The 18,165-nt window shown below is 34.5% G+C and overlaps 1 protein-coding gene across 1 annotated transcript in view; it reads left to right on the top strand.

Annotated features, from left to right (window-relative positions):
- The window catches only part of ERBB4 (erb-b2 receptor tyrosine kinase 4), a 310,925-nt gene extending 295,197 nt beyond the window's left edge, over positions 1-15,728 (top strand). Inside the window, exons 21-22 of the mRNA XM_049712234.1 lie at positions 9,929-10,226; positions 13,058-15,728. Coding sequence (XP_049568191.1) covers positions 9,929-10,226; positions 13,058-13,503 — 744 coding nt within the window. The 3' untranslated portion in view covers positions 13,504-15,728. The remainder of the gene's footprint in view (positions 1-9,928; positions 10,227-13,057) is intronic.
- Positions 15,729-18,165: the final 2,437 nt, after the last annotated feature.

The following is an 18,165-nucleotide window of genomic DNA, read 5'->3' as shown; positions in this document are numbered from 1 at the left end:
GTGATCTCTGGCATCCATGTCAGATTTAAATTAGACTGTCCAGTTTCTGGTCTATTATATTTATTTGCCTTCTTCATATTTTTTATTAAACTGTTAGCCATTTTAGAACTTGAAAGGAAACTATTATGACCATGGTTCTGGCTAATCTAGGTTGACTTTGACAGCAAACGGTTTAAATAGGAAACTAAGAAGTATTGGTCATTTTTTATTTTAGGAAATTCCAAAGTGGTTCACAAATAGATGCAGGAATTCTTTATATATTTTTCTTCTTCCTTTTTATATGCAGGAAAATCAAATTTGGGGGATTTTTGAAAATGGTAAAAACTCCTTAGACTATGGGCAACAAGTAGCTCTCGGGGAGAGGTTTTTTCTCTTGGGGTACTGCCTTTAATCTGATATTCATTTTGGCTCAGAACAATTGTAAATAGCAGCCAGCTTCTGTGAAATGTAACTGGTGTTTGCTCTGGGCTGATGGGAGAGCCATGTGCTGTTTGCTCTGTTAGTAGCTGTACCCAAGTATGCACAGTACATTATTCAGATCAGCTCGCACAAACCAGATGTCCTAATTCCAGGTGGACTGTTAGAAATCTTTTTATGTACAGCAACAGCTGTGCCACCTGCTAGCTTAAAGAGCAGTAGTTGGACAAATCAACCATTGTAACCAATTCACTTTTTATCTGGTGAACAGTTTGCATAAACTAGCATAACAAGATATATCCAACCTAATCCACACTGAAATGATAGGAACACTGAAAGTGTTATCTGTATTTTGGTAACTTGTTTGCTTGTTACCAACACCTATCATTTAAGACACTGAATAAAATCTACGTACCAAAATTAGATTTATAAAATTTGCAATTCTGTTTTCTATATTATTTGTTTTCCATCTCCTAACACACAAACTATGCCCTTGATATTTTTTACATTCTCACACACAGATTGCTCTAAATACTGTCATTGTTATTTTGAATGTATAATAAAACTTCCAGAGCTTGGATCATTGCTAAAGAGGAGGTTGAAATATAAAGTATTTCACTGTTGCTTATTATTTGCAAGTAAATAGAATAACTCCGAATAACCACTAAACAAACATTTCCAAGTAGAACTTTTGTAAATGGTATTGCAGTGAACACGATTCATTTGCTGATAAATAATATCCACATGTGAAAAACAGTGGAAACAAAGCAAAAAGAAGCCCACAAATGGGCTAACAACCTGTAAAAGAAAATGTGTTAGTTTGAATGAGCTAAATAAAACTTTGTTATCTTGTTTTAAGCAATTAATTTTCTTAATGTGTATATGAATACATATATACACATGTGCACATGTGTGCAGACACACACACACACAAACACACAAATTGTGATTTAAGTAAGTCTTTACTAATAGTATAAAAGGAAACCTATTATACCCAGGCCAAGACTTAGCATTTCAAATTCTAAAGTAATGGCATTCATGACATTCAGAGTGTCTATAATTTTGTTTGTTTGTTTGTTTGTTTTCATTTTGCCCTATAGATCAGCAGTCCCCAACCTTTTCGGCACCAGGGACCGGTTTTGTGGAAGATAATTCTTCCACGGACCGGGTACGGGGGCGATGGTTTAGGCGGTAATTCTGAGCCACGGGGAACCATGGGCAGACAGATGAAGCTTCACTCACTCGTCCGCCGCTCATCTCCTGCTGTGCGGCCTGATTTCTAACAGGCCACAGACCGGTACCGGTCCGCGGCCCGGGGGTTGAGGACCCCGGCTATAGATTACTTAATTTTTAAACTATTTCTGTATTTCCCATACATTATCTAATTACACAGATAGAGATAAATACTATGAAAGTGAAAATATGTCAACTGACAATAAGCATATGTATAAATACTGGCTTTTATAGCTAGAATGTTTAAATAATATTTTCTCTCTACATGGAGGCTAATCTGTTTTGTAAGTAAAGTATCATTTTAATCAACACTGCTTTTAATCAAATGATATAAGGACAGCTTTTATTTATAGTACTTAATATTAGGGTATCCCTTTTGTCTAATAAACATATAGCCTATTCAATAAGAAAAAAATGATGTATATATTTGTCTTATAACCAAAGCTGCATTAAATTCACTTTAAGACTATATCAGTATATGTTTCAACTGTAAATAAATGCCATCATGGTTTAAGGCAAATGCTTTTGGCTCTATTGAGGAAAATATTTTTTTCTGAAAATTTACCTCCAAAACTCTAAAACTGACTTTTTATCATTTATTAATGCCAATTTGAGGCTGTAAGTATAATGGGATTTACATTAAAGGGAGACTCAGGGAATCTTGTTTCTAGTACTGTTGCTAACTAGTTGTGTGATTTGAAAAATTAACCTAACGTCTTAGAGCATCAGTGTATCCATCGGTAAAATGGAAAATTTAAATTATAAAACTTCAGTTCAAAATTTTATCTTCATTAGTCACATCCAAATGTGGTCTTGCCTCCCAAGAGCATAATCATATTTTGCATATAGTCTAAGGTATTTCATAGATACTCCATTTAGAGAAAAGGGAAAAAAGAAAAAATAATTAATATACTTTAAAAAAGTTTATGTGAGAAAAGTTTATAAGATGCCTTTGCTTTAATGCTAATCACATTTTACAGTATTTAGCAATCAATGGTATGGGCTTCATGCAGAATATTTATTTTACATACATATAATTTGATAGTTGGAAGGGATCTTTCCCATTACCTGTTTTATAGCCCCATTCTTCTTTTCAGAGCTAAATAAACTGAGGGTTCAAGAGATTAAGGAATTTGTTAAAAGTCACATGGTTTAATGACAAAAAGTTCAAGAATGTAACCCTAGAGGTAGAAGGACCTCATGTGGCTGCTTGCTCCATGTCTATGGTATTTTCGTCTTCAAAACTTGCCTGACCTCAATGCATTTTTCATGTACTAAGAAGTCTTCACTAAATAATCCTCATGATATTGGGATAAAAAACAATCAAGCACAGAGACAGATAACTTTTGGATGTACTTGAAGAATTAGAGTACCTAAGAATTTGGACATAGTAAAGGCTTAATGATTTCATTTAGACTCAAACAGAGATAGTGCAATTGAACTAGATGTTCTCAAGGATGAGTTTAAAAATTAGGAAAAATAGCTGTGTACTCTGTAACTGAAAAGAACTGTCGCAATATGTTTAAGGAACCCCCTGGAAGTTCTCTTTTTTAGATTTCTAGCTATATATGTCAACTAGTAGCTAAGTGATAATTAGGAAAAAGTTCAGATATTACAACATACTTGTGAAAAGAAATGTAAACAAAATAAAGAGGCAAAAGAAATGCAAAAGAAAGTTGCCAGAACTAAAAACAAAAATACATTTAGAACTTGCACCCAGGATGAAGAGATATAAATTCTACATGATTACTAATCTCAAGAAAGGTGACAGAATTCTTATTGCTTATCTTGAATGAAGCTAAGGAATGTTGGCACTAATGTAAAATCACATTTCTTTATATCCTTTCTTTTTTGACTGTGCTAATAATGTTCTTCAACTTCATCATGTAATACGAACACACTTAAAACCGAAAGGTATGAAGTGAGGAGTTTTCAGCTCCCATTTTGTTGACTCATCTAGCCATGAATATTTTAAGAAGGAATATCTTCTTGTTCTACTAATATTTGGAAAGGCTATAGGAACTGCTGCCTGGGGTTACAATAGCTTACTTACCCTTAGTGGAGCAAGAAGAGGAATTTATTGACTAAGTCCTGGACTAGGAACAATAAATCCATAAGCAAGAGTGCTGTCATGGAAGATCTTTGTGCTCTCCCATTATGTCAAACCATCTCCTCCTGCTTCAGGGTTGGTTTTTGCTCTTGTCCAGGTAAGAGATACATATATATATATATATATATATATATATATATATATATGTATATGTGTGTGTGTGTGTGTGTGTATATTCTTCCCTAACAGTCGTTTTTTGTTGATCTAAAACCATAATGTGTGTATGTATATATATCTTCTATTAGCACTTAACATTCTACTTTTAGTTCCTTTTCTGTTTAAGTCCTTGTAGTAAATTAAAATGCAAGTAAGATGGGAGGGGCAACATTGTAAGGCATTTTCAGTATTTTATAACAAAGGCTAGTTAATTTCTCAAATTTCTCCTTCAGATTCGTTTTTCATAAGAAAGGGAAACCATGAAATCTTATTTGAGAGAAGAGTTGAGGCATTATGCAGGGGCAGAGGGAGGACAAACAGAAAATAGAAATGCTAAAGTCAAAATCTACATGTGGCATAATAAAAAGATGTAGGATTCAGAGAGCCGCCAGTGGCTGTATGTGTGCGTGGGAAAGACTTTTATTTTCCTTGAGGCTCAGTTTTCTTATCTTCAAAATGGGAGTCATAATTTTTAATAATCATATTTACCTTGAAAGGTCATATGAATAAATAAAACCTAAAATATTCTAGTCTGTGGTATATGGTAGGTATACAATACATGTTGGTTTCCCTTGCTATTTCTCAATTTTCCTAAGAGAAGTAATATATTCATCTGTGAAAGAGTAGACTTTATAATTAAGTTCTAGGGTTAGTGAAAAGTGAACAAAGAATGAAAGCACAAGTTAATACTCCTTCAGGTGGGGCTTAGGGTCATTATTATTATTTATTTATTATAATTTTATATCATTATAATATATTTTTATTTATTATTATATTATCATTATTAACTTTTGTGTGTGTGTAAAAACAAAGTTTTTTAAAGTAGCATCTCACGTAATCAAACTAAATAAATAAATGAGTACATTAATAAATAAACACATATCTAAAGAGACAAAAGGCGTTTTGTGTAACATATGTGTTCACACATATGCATGTGTGTGTGTGAGCCAGCTGCCTAGATGCAATAGGCTTCCCCAGTTCTTACTGGTTTGGGGAATATGAACACATTTTGCTTGTTTTCTTCTGGTTGCCTTATGGAAAATGAAGATTCAAAATCCAGATGTCTCAAACGCTGGTATATTGAACTTAGTTGTAAAAAAGATATAGAGGTATAACCATACATCAGGAATTGTACATAACGAAAGAAAACGAAAAGAAAATTTATCTATCTGCTACCTGACCTGTGAAATGTGAAAATGCCCATCAGAGTGTTAAGGATATATTCCAAGGAGGATAAAAAATTAAGAACCCTTAATAATTACTATGTGGAAGTGTCTAGGTAATATATCAGTGCTGGTGGATTAGCACCGTCTTATAGAGACACGTGCCATTTTAGTTAAAAGGATTTAGAGTGATTCTTGGCCCTAGAAACTTTAATTCTATAGTTAATATTACAAGTAACAATTATCTGAAGATTAAAAACAACTCTCTCCCATTAAGCACATGTTTAATTTAGGTAGAAGTTAGGCATTAAGCATGTATTTTTGTTTGTCTCCTAAGAAGATACATTTGTATAATATTTAGAAAAATATCACAGGACACAGTTCATCTAGTTAACAATTAAACATTTCCCAGGAATAATATAAAATAAATACGTCTTAATTAATACGATAAATATGAGAAATGCAATACATGTAGTAAGACAAAGGTTCAAATCTTCATCATTCAACTGAAAAGTAAATTTTAGGACATGATGTATCTAAAAGTGCACTTAATACTGTATTTGATGTATTTGTTGACATTTGCCTTCTCTATAACCCCTGGCATTTGGGTCCGAGTTAATCATACAGTGTCCCAGTGATTGTGGCCACAAATTAAACTTGACTCTCTTCATCACCCTTACATATTTCCCCACCAGGAGCAAGCTCCAGATCACCTGCCAGTTCATAGCCCACCTCTTTCTATCTTTGTCCTGCTGACTGTAAATCCCCTCACCAGTTAATTGAACAGATGTACCCAGTGCTGTTTCCTGAAGATCGTCAAAGCTGGGCTTTGACAGACAGCAGAAAGTGGCACAATAAAAAAAAAAAAATGAAAGCCTTTTAACTGAGAGCACTGCTTTGTTCTGCTTAGAACGTTAAGGTCACTGCAGCTCATTCTGATTGTGGGGATCTTAATTTTTACTCAACCAATTTACTTGCAGCTGTCATTCTTTCCAATATTAAAAGTTCAGCTTTTCAAGCGTGGGGAACTGGGGGATGGTTGTGTGGGGAAAGAGAAGAGCTTGTTACAAACTAAAAACAGCAAAAACAAGTAAAATCTGGCTTGGCTCTCAAGTACAAAAAGTTATTTTCAAAGCCTATAAATTATGACATAGTGATTAACATGTAATTTAAATATATTTAAACAACAATTATATCACATTTCCAGCCCAGCTAATTGGCCTCACAGATGTTCCCTTGTAGCTGCATTGCCCTTCCAGGGAGATATGAATGAGGTGCTTTTTATCATGGAAAAGGGAAAAAAGGCAAATGGAAAAAATGGAAACAGAAACATAAAAAGCAGCCAGTAACCCTAAAAACAATGAATGCTAAGGGAATTTTGTTTAGCTTTTTTTCCATTTTAATGCTGAAAACTAGAAAAAGCATGAAGACACTCCTATTACTGTGATGGTCTCTGGCAGTGTGTCTAGATACAAAGTTGGCAGGTTGCTGACTGAAAGACTTGTCAAAGCAAGGACAGCGGATCCATTCTAATAAAGCGTGACTGCACTTTGTGTCTTGGAACAGACTAACTGCAAGAGATCTAGTTATTTTTAATACAACACCTTTACAATTGAAGGTGGTCTAGCCCAGGTAATGAATATAGATAATAAAGTATTTCCTGATGAAGAATGACTTGTGAGTTATTCTTTTGATCATTTATCTCTCAAGTTTTATAAAATGTTAAATGTGCAGCAGGCAGTGCTGTTTCCTCAGCCGTGATTCTAATCGAACATTACCCAGTATAGCAACTCTTGCAAAAGAAGAGGTCAAAGGAACACTGGTGATTATGAATATTTTGGAATACGTTGCCTTTTAATATCTAATCATGAAATTGAAATAAATTCACTCCAGCCTCACCTTACTCTTACCTTTTCTTCTAATAATCTCAGGTAATGTTTGATAGTACAATGTAAATTACAAAAGGCCACTGGACATGCCTCTCCTAGTGTATCATGGTATCTCCAGCATCTACCGTAATTCCTGTGCTTTCCCTGTAGCAATTTAATAAATATTTGCTAAATGCTTGCCAAATAATCCAGGTTTAATGATAGGGTAAGGCCAAGGTTGTAATATGATAAAGGTCCAGCAGGCAGGTGTCATATTTTTGTACCAGCCCTCTATTTTACATATCACTGGACTATATGGAAAATTTATTTCTCAAATTTTATGAACAAATGAATTTTATTTTATGACATTCTAAAAGGTAGCAAAATGTACCTATATTTAAGGTGCTATGGAAGACAAGTAGGCATTTTAAAATGCTTCCTTGATGAGAAGCCTTGGCAATTTGATTGCTTGACTTTAAACATTTGACTTAGCAAGTGTGAACATTTAAATTTCACATATTCTCTACATTTGTATAATAGTGCAGAGCTTAAAAAGTTCATCTATATATAATATTGTACTTTATCTTCATTAAGAATAAAAGAGGCCAAGGATGAAAATGAGGGTCTGAGATATTTCACGATTGACCATATCACTTGTAATTGGGACTGGAGCTTGGAGCTTCTAACATACCATACAACAATCTGTCTATTGTACAAAAGCACCTCCTATGCAGTGCATATTAAATATATCTAACTTTCCATGTCATAGTCTTCAGTGTGTTGTTAGTTATGTTATTAGAGAAGAAAAGAGATAAATATTTTCTATGCCATCATGTAAGTGACTCAGTTATGGGCAGAGTTTAAATGTAAATTCAGTGTAGGGGTTCAGAGTTTGTCCCTTGATTTGTCCAGCAGGCTAAGTTAATTAAAGGAAAACTATATTATCTAGTTGTTATTAATTTGTATTAAACGGTTAATCTCCATGGGACCATGTTCTTAGATTAGTCTGTGAATCTCTAAATTATAAAAACGTTGATCTGGAATAAGATTTAGCCCTGTTTCACAGATGTTTCAAGATGTTGTCTTTCAGGTTTATTTTAGTCATCTCTGTTCAGTTAAATCCAGAAGGTAGAGAATGCAAAGTTCATAAAATCAACTGTTTTTATTTGCATTATTCATTATTTCCAGTGCTAAGAAAAGTGCCTGGTGCATACATAGACCATGGTTTCTCAAGAAATGTCTTTAATAAATGATTGATTTTATATATATATATATATATATAATTTTTAGCTAGGAAACAGAGGTTGTGTTCATACATCCCCTGTACTTACCATAAGGAACGTTGTCCTTAATATTTTATCATATTTTTGTATTGAATTTTATTTAACCCATAGGCTAGAGTTTTAAGCCATAAGACTGTCTTTTTTTATTAATTGCAATCTAATTTCAACTGATTCTAAATACATAAAATTAATGTATGCAAAGCATGTTTCCAGTAAAGAAACGATTTTCCAAGATTTTCTGCTTTTTCTTCACTTAAAAAAAAAAAAAGACTGATGAGAAAATATTATGTACCTTTTTATAAAAGAGGCTAAGAAGTTGACCCTTTGCTGAAATGGGGAAAAATAAATGTAACTTGATAGCAAAAATTATTCCAGGCAAGTTGAAGTCCACCTCTGTCTCCTTTTAGATAAGTTTCTTCCTATGAGAGGAAAGTTAATGCTGTGGTATGTGGCCATTCCAGTTATTTAACGTGTAACAAAGGAAAGGGTTCCTCATTTACAACTCAAGTTAATTTACTGCTTTTCCCTTTCTTCCAGGGTTAATCAGAAGAACATTTATTGTCAACTTTATTTTTAATCCATTTAAAATTTTACTTTTTCTATATAATTCTTCTTTACAGGGATTGAATTAAAATATTCAACATCCTCAGAAAATATAAATAAACTTGCTTGTCGTCAGAGTGCATAAAATTTTACTGTTTAGCAAACGTCACTGTTGTGCATGTTTTCCCCTTTGGTTCATACAACTCATGTGGCTTTTCTTTTTTTTTTTTTCTGTTCTTTTTTGTTTTTTTTCATTCATGTTACCTCTTATTACATCCATCATTCCATTTTTCTTTCCTATTAGAGTGAAATTGGACACAGCCCTCCTCCTGCCTACACCCCCATGTCAGGAGTAAGTATTTCACAATCAACCTTCATCTTTTAGGATGTTTGGTCTTTGCTTATCATGTTTCCTCTCTTGCCTCACCATAATTTCCTCATTTTGCCTTTGCCAACAGTGAGTTAAGAATTTACTGTAGCTTGTGTACCTGCCTATGTAGATATGTTTTATCTCAGTAGATAATCCAGAGTTGAGATATCATGCATCAACAGTAGCTTTTGATTTTTATCTGAAGAATTTACCTGGGCTCATACATCATGCTTCTGGGTAAAGAGGTTATCTTTACTTCCACGATTATAGGTCTTGGGCTAAAAAGTCAGAATCTCAGTGGTGATTCTCTAGTTAGATACTAGAGACTCAGAGTCACAGTAACCACAGACTAGAAGGCAATAAGGAAACATCACCATTCAAACTGCATCACTGTACTTCTGTTCTTAATGGCAACTGCCTATAGTTAATGACATTGCCATTTGTCTTGAAGATTCACTTTGAATTTTTACATTAAAAATAAGCAGTTGTGGGATAGGAACATGAAATACTTTTTATTAGATCATGTGTTAGGTGGTTAGTAAAATTAAAATATATATTTCCAAAATGTTTTCCCACAATTGATTTATTTTATAAGAAAAATTGGAATTTTAGGTGTTTCTAGTCTAATTCAAACTCATTGACTATTAGGGGGAAAAACTCAATTAAGAAACTCTGACTTTGCTCTGAAAGACAAACTTCCATATTCTTTTGGTTATTAACATCCATATTTTTGACAGCTATTCCTAACAATACCTTTGGTCCAAATGTGTTTCTACTATTGACAGAACCAGTTTGTGTACCGAGATGGGGGTTTTGCTGCAGAACAAGGAGTGCCCATGCCCTATAGGGCCACCACCAGCACAATCCCAGAAGCCCCAGTTGCTCAGGGGGCTACCGCCGAGATTTTTGATGACTCCTGCTGTAACGGCACCTTACGCAAGTCCGTGGCACCCCACGTCCAAGAGGACAGCAGCACGCAGAGGTACAGCGCTGACCCCACAGTGTTCGCCCCAGAACGGAGCCCACGAGGAGAGCTGGATGAAGAAGGTTACATGACCCCTATGCGAGACAAACCCAAACAAGGTACAAGCAGAATGTTCAGAAATGATTGCCACTCGACATTTGTCTCTATCAAAATAAGCAAAGTATGGAAAGGAAATTGCCAAACTATCTGCCTATGTAAAATGTGTGATCCACAAAAGGCTTAGGCTGCTGCTATTCCTAGTAAGCTTTCTGAATCAAAGGCGTCCACATCATCTAGGGGCTTTTTTAGAAACCAGAATCTCAAGCCCCACTTGAATAGGAATCTGCATTTTAACAAGATCCCCAGGTGATTTTTATGCATAATCAAGCTTGAGAAGCACTGAGCTAAACATATCTTTATTGGAATATTTGAATGAGGTAGCATATCACAAGATTTCAGAACCCTTACTCCATTGGACTTATTGTGGAGATCATAAAGACTGATGTTGTTGGTAAAAATGTCCAAAGCTTTCAATGGCACCAATAAAAGACTTGATTGATGCATTAAAATGGTGTCATTTAATGACCTAGTTTATTATAAGAAATTATGACTTCTTGTATGATACATTTCAAAAATTAAAGTTCTGACCCTGCATATACTTATATGTATACCATCACATCTTGAAAATATTCATAGCTTGTGCCTTTACAAAGAACAGAAGTAACTTTACAAAGTTAGTAGTAGAAATGTTAAACACCCAAATCAGATAACATTTCAATTTGAGAAAGCCTCTTTCCTTTTATGTTAACAGCATCAGAAAAAGAAGATGGATGATTGTTATTAAAAACCGGTGACTGTTTCTTAGAGTCTTCTAAGTGTCACAGTAAACTGTATTTTAAGACTGAATAAAGGCCCATTGTCGCACTTAATATGCAGTTATAGTCACTTTTATAGTATGCAATTAAGGGATGCCTAAATACATATTGTCAATAATCTATTAAAATATATCCACCTCTATATGTATGAAAGTATTACTGTAACGAAGAATTGGATGTTGACAGTAGCCCAATAGTGACACAAATGTAGGTTTTGAGAAGATTTGACAGATGCCTAAAAGTGAAATACTCTCTGGGAAGATTCTCAACTCAACCATAAAATTATTCCTATCTACAAAACTACATGGCTATACAAATTTGCATCAGGACAATAGATAAGCAGATTGCTTTGAGAAAAGGTAACTTGAACCTTCTAAGAGAAAGGCAAGTCAGTCTGTGTAGACTCACTGTAGACCATCCCCAGATTTTATTTCTGAGTACTAAACTAAGAGACCCACATTTATGTAGAACTCCAGCCCAGTTCTCAGAGAGTAAAGAATTTTAGTATAGACATTCCTATACTTTCCATTAAGAAGTTTCAGGACTCTGATAAGAAAAATCCAATTCTGACTCCCTTATAGGTATTTTTCATATATTTTTCTTAAAATGACAGTAGCTTTGAGAACCATTCAAATTAAAACTTATGATGAAGTGTGAAGTTCAGCCTCCTCCTGTAGGGGCAATAGTGAAAACAGTGCAGTAGAACAAGATTATTCAACAGGAGTTAGGGAATTTGAATTCTAGTTCAACACAAATTATATCCTTCATACATCATTTAATCTCAATTTTCTGTCTATAATGCTGGAAGAATACACCTTGCACTTCCTTTTTCACAGGATTGTAAAAAGGGATGAAATAATAGTGCCTTGTAAATTATTGAACTGTAATCTGTGTATATGATGGTGGGATATTCATTACTGTCTTTTAACTTGCACATGACACTAAATAGTTAACTATATCCAGTAGGCCTATATCCAGGAAAAAATAACCCTGGGTTGATGAGATTTTTCTCTCTACATGTCGGGTTTATTATAGGGGATAGAAAGTTTGTTTCAGAATGGTAGCATCTCAACAAACAGTTATGCCCTCTCCCTACCCCAACACCAAAGTAGGAACAGCTAAAGTGTCATTTTTGTGCATATATTTAAAAAGAGGGTCTACTATATATGTGTATATATGTCTATATATATTCTATACTATAAACATAGGAATAGAATTAAACATGAGGAGAGCAGCATTAGTTAGCAGTATTTTTGAAAATTCTAGCCCAGTATCTATTCTAGCCCAATACCTATTTATTAGACTGAATCATGCAAAATAGCTGCTATATGACTAGCTTCAACCTACAAAATAGCAATTTCATATGATTCAAACTAATAATTTGCTATTTTATGATTATGATTAGCTATTGGAAATAAATGTTACAGTTATATTTATTGTTAAGCATATATTTTGTCAAGCAAGTCAATATAGAGGCATGTTAGATGTCTATATTATTTGATTAGTTGAGTCTTTTCCTTAGATGTTTTCTTTCCTGTGTGTAAATCTTTCTGAGGGAAAATCTGTAATCAAATCCTTGTTACCTATGCAGACATTCTAAGCAAATTATGTAGACTAAAAACTACTTTTATTTCACTTCATCCATTTATCTTGACATGGAGTTAATCTGTAGACATTTTGATCTTCCAATATTCTTTAAAAATCTCCATATTTAAAATCTATTTAACCTTGATAGTTTGTCTTATCTTCCAACATAAATTACCAACTTTTAGAAAATAGAAGCATTTAAACAACTGGCCCCATAAGTAGGAGAGACAAATGCAAGCAGAAAGAAAGAAGAACAATCTAGGGGACAGGGACTCTGACCCTGGCCTTGTTGGTGCCTTGTTTTGTCACTAACCCTTTTTTGCCCACTTACGCCTCTTTCATATGATAGTAGTAATCAACAAAAAATTTTTGTGAAAATTCCTGAAATATGTGGCTTTATTGTCCTGGAAAAAGAAGCTAACCATTCTATATAATGGTTAACATTTTCCAGAAAGTAGATGTTAACTGATACTTTTGTATTACATCAGAATACCTGAACCCTGTGGAGGAGAACCCTTTTGTCTCTCGGAGGAAAAATGGAGACCTTCAAGCTTTGGATAATCCTGAATATCACAGTGCTTCCCATGGTCCACCCAAGGCAGAGGATGAGTATGTGAATGAGCCACTGTACCTCAACACCTTTGCCAACACCTTGGGGAACTCTGAATACCTGAAGAACAACGTACTGTCTGTGCCAGAGAAGGCCAAGAAAGCATTCGACAACCCTGACTACTGGAACCACAGCCTGCCACCTCGGAGCACCCTTCAGCACCCAGACTACCTGCAGGAGTACAGCACAAAATATTTTTATAAACAAAATGGAAGGATCCGGCCTATTGTGGCAGAGAATCCTGAATACCTCTCTGAGTTCTCGCTGAAGCCAGGCACTGTGCTTCCTCCTCCACCCTACAGACACCGGAATACTGTGGTGTAAGCTCAGCAGTGGTTTTCAGGTGGAGAGAGACGCCCGCTCCAATTTCCCCGCTGCCTCTCTTTCTCTTGTGGTCTTCCCTCTACTCTCAAGGCCAGTAGTTCTGACACTTCCCAGTGGAAGATATCAAGATGCAATGATAGTTATGTGCTTATCTAACTTGAACATTAGAAGGAAGGACTGAAAGAGAAAGACAGGAGGAACCACACTGTTTCTTCATTTCTCTGCATGGGTTGGTCAGGATACTGGAACAGCTAGAGAAGGACCAGCAAATATGAGACAATACTGCCTGCTGTCAAACTAGTTCCCAACTTTTTTTTTTACATTGTTTTCTTTGCCTTCCTTCCTTCCTTCCTTCCTGTATTTCAATGCACATGCTTGAAAGACCCAAGCTGCAGGAACCGATGTGTACATTTTCAGCATCCCTGGAAATCCTAATGATGTTTCCAGAAGAACAAAATGATAACCTTTTTTATAATGTATGATAGTAACTAAGATTGAAAATCCAATCTCTTTCTCAGATAGTTTCAATCTTGACAAGCAAGAATGGCCAACTCAGCTTTCATAAGTTTTGAATCTTCATCAAAGTTATAACTAGTAATTATGTTTGGAGAGCTCTTTTGTTTTTTTAATTTTGTTTTGCTTTGATCTGTCTCTTCATATTACTTTCTCCCCTCTTTTCAGCTTTAATTTATAATTGCAAACATTTTTCCATCAAACCTTCTTAGGTGTTGCTATAAATTGAAAGAATTGTAAAAAAATATTTTAATATGGTGAAATGGCCACTATTTTAAATATGCAGTCTTTAGAATTAGAAAGGGAAGCCAAGATATTAGTCAAATGTAACATCAAATCTTACTTTTGTGTTTAACACTATTGAATATGTATCCCCCCCCAATCCTTTACATTCTTCAACATTTTCTTCCCCTCTATAAATGACAGTACTTGATAGGCAGTTGGTAATGTTAAGAATAGAAGGGAAACTAAGAGACAGTTCTGTGTGGTTCATGAAAACTACTGACACTTTCAGGGGTGGTCCAATGGGGAATCCATTGAACTGGAAGAAACACACTGGATTGGGTATGTCTACTTGGCAGATACTCAGAAATGTAGTTTGCACTTAAGCTATAATTTTATTTGTTCTCTTTCTGAACTCCATTTTGGATTTTGAATGAAGCAATATGGAAGCAACCAGCAAAATAATTCATTTAAGTACTTTTTTTTTTAAAAAAAATAGCTAAGATAAAGAAAGACTGTGGAAATGCCAAACCAAGCAAATTAGGACTTCAGAACACTTTGGGATTATAGTGAGAGGGTCAGCACATGATCAACATGTGATATCACATTTCCTAAACAAGGAAATTTGTCCAGTTTGTATACTCCACTTGAAGGAATGCAAGTAAGGATTGGCTTGAATTCCATGGAATTTCTAGTATAAGACTCTATATTAAGTGGAAGGTAACTCTTTGCACATAAAGTGGTATAATAAAAAGAAATACAAACATTCACTGCTGGTAGATAGGTCCTTGGGTCAAAAGTTGTAAATAAATGTGAAAAAACTTCTCATGTAATTATTTTAATATCCAACATACTACTCTTTTGATACTTTATATAATAACTCTTTTTCTTCAAACACAGCATCCTAGTTCTAGAGCCACCTTTCTTGTGTATCACTTTAAAGAATACCTACTGAGTTAAGATGAGCAATGGGAACAAATGGTAGGAATGAGTTTTCAGGAAAAGGGGGCCTCAGGTCAGTAATTAGAAAAATTGGATAGAAATCTCTCTCTTTAGGAAAATCTGGCCCAATTCATTTGGAATTTTTAAAAAATATTTCTTTCCAATGTTAAAGTATTGGGATCAAATATTAGTGGCACAGGTTAGGATGAAAGTTTTTCTCGGGCAATATTCTTGAAATGGAATGAAAAACAATGCAAAACTCAAATCAGATTAAAATGTATCAACTAAAAATTTGAGATTGTTTTCTTAGTAGATCAGGAAGAATGACAATATTTGTAGCTGGAGAGGAGAAACAGTGTTCTTCTAAGTGTATATAATGTATGTGTTAATACCTTGTAAAATCAAGACTTGGCATGAAGATCATGTATATTTCCAATGCCTAGGACAAACCAGTAGGGCTGTGAGATGCTGCCCCTACATGAAGTTGAAAGGGTTATCAACATGCTTTTTGAAGTGTCAAAAATTAAAAAAAAAAAAAAAAAAAAAAAGGAAATTGGTTAAGCCCAACAGGGAAGGATGTAAATACATGTTTTTCTAGAGCTATCTAAACTTTATTTCAAAACTTGAATTATTCATCCATCTATAAATGTTGGTTATTTAACTAGTATATGTAGTTCATAAGGTAATAGAAAAGGTGATTATGAAAGCATGTATATATCTGGACAGAACCATGATAATGCTGTAAGATGTAGATTTAGTTAGGTTAACAGATGTTAAATGATTTTAATACTATTAAATAAATCACACTAGAAAACTAACCACAAAATATAATGTAGCAAAATAAAATGCAGGATATGAAAATGTAGGATGGATTTTGCATAGTAAAAAATGTTTGCCATTTAAAATTGTTATTTGTTAGGTTGAGCTGAAAGTGGGCATATAAAAAGCAGGTTCCACTTAAGAAAACTTGCTTTAAAACATTACAATTATTTTTTTCTCATTCTCTTATTCCTTTACCGTTTGTAAAATGTATTACGTGTAAAGAGGAATTTTTCAAATTTGTTTTGCAAATACCACCTTGTAGAGTTTAACAGGCAAATATGTTACAGATGACTTTAAGTAAGAGGTTTCAAAATGAAGTGAAGGAAATATAAATGTTCTATTACCTTATGCAGAGACAAAAAAATGAGTGGTGTCATTTAGTAAACAAACAAAATGCATTTAATTTGTGACATATTCTTTCTTTTTTCTATGATACCCTCCCATCTCCAAAAAGAACCCAAGGAATTAATTAACAATATTCTGAGAAATAAATGCTAAAGCAAGCATTTCAAACTGCCGTATTTCCATTGTTTTGGACAATAGTTGATAGCCAGATGATTTTTAATAGGGTAAATGAGAAATCCAGGTGGATAAGCTTCTAGTTATTGAAAAGCCAGAAAACTAAATCTACTGTATATCCTATGGGCAGAGAATTATGCTGGGCCTCTCTTTATGCATATGGTTTTGAAGGACAGCCTGGTACCCATGCAGACACCTAAAGGCAGACTTATATCTGCTGATTGCCATTTGCTTAAGAACGAATAAGAGTATACAGATGTAGACTGGGCATCATTTTAAAATAACACTATCAGTAGAGACCTTGATATTACTGATATTACAAAGGGGCCAGCTTTTATACTTCTGGGTAGAATTAATACAATTTTTCTAGTACCAGAGAGCCTTTGCAAAAGTAGTTCTTTCCACAATTGCAAACATTAAGCTGTTATGGGCACAGTGTTGGATCAGGAGTCCTTCAGTTTATATGGACACATGGCTTTAGCACCATGGGCTACTTTGTTCTTTTCATTAAACAAAAGTCCCTATGAAATAAAATTTTCAGACACTCGGTTCAAGCCCCACTGATTTTGTAAAGGTGAAAAAATGTAGGATGTGTCACTTTTGCAGACCCCTGCCTCACCTCTTCACAGCCAGGTGATCTTTTGGGCAGAAGAAATGCTTCTCTAGTCATGAGCTGAAAAGACTCCAAGCCCCAGTTTCATGGAGGTTTTCACATGCTTCCCCTGGAAAATACTCCCTGACAGTCAGCTTTGCAAGTAAGTGATTATCTTGTTAGGAATCACAGAAACAATTCATTTCTCTCTGGACCTTAAGGAAAATGCTGCCCTTACTTCTTTTACCATTGGCACAACTACTCCATTTTCCTTACTTTTCTGCCACCCTAGTTCAAAGCGGCCCTCTTGATGCTGTGCCTGTCTTAAGCCATAGTGGAACTCTGAGGTCCCACACACTGCTTTGTAAAACATTGATTTAGCCTCTGCCCTCAAATGTCTGACTTTTCCATAAAAGATAGTAGCAATTTGGACATTGTTTAAATTATTTCTCAAATAAATGACTGCACAGAGCATACTTTATGATGTTAAAATTATGCTTTTCCATGAAGATCGATTCTCTTACTATGTCCTTCTCTGTAGGAATTTGAGTCGAGTCAGCCCTGTGATGAATCTTGAAACTCACGTATGTGCACATACCCGTGGTAGGTTTTAGATTTAATCTTTTCATGAAGACTTTACATTATAATAAGTTATTTTTGCCAGCAAATTAACTTATTTACTTTATTTATCTTACTTTGCTCCTGATTGCAAATATTTTACAGCTGCTGTATATATTTTTTTTTTCCGATAAATGAAGAGTCTTATTATCATAAAGGTAAAGGCTATTCAGCTCTGAGAATCACCTGTAGCTCTTTACTGGATCATTCATCCCTCTGACAAATACATAATGAGTGCAGTTTCACTGAAAGGAAAATCCATGTTGTCTAATAGGTTGCCATTTTTTCTCTACTTTTGCTTTTTAAAGATATTTTTCTTTCAATACTCTAAGTGTTTTACCCATATCACAATAAGTGGTTACATTTGTACAAATATAAAAAAACCAAGTTCCATACCTGTAGGCAATAGTCTAACTTGTCCAAACCACTTTGCC

Source organism: Orcinus orca, chromosome 7 (assembly GCF_937001465.1).
Source record: "Orcinus orca chromosome 7, mOrcOrc1.1, whole genome shotgun sequence".
In the NCBI taxonomy this organism is placed as follows: domain Eukaryota; kingdom Metazoa; phylum Chordata; class Mammalia; order Artiodactyla; family Delphinidae; genus Orcinus; species Orcinus orca.
This window is presented reverse-complemented; position numbering and strand designations above follow the sequence as displayed.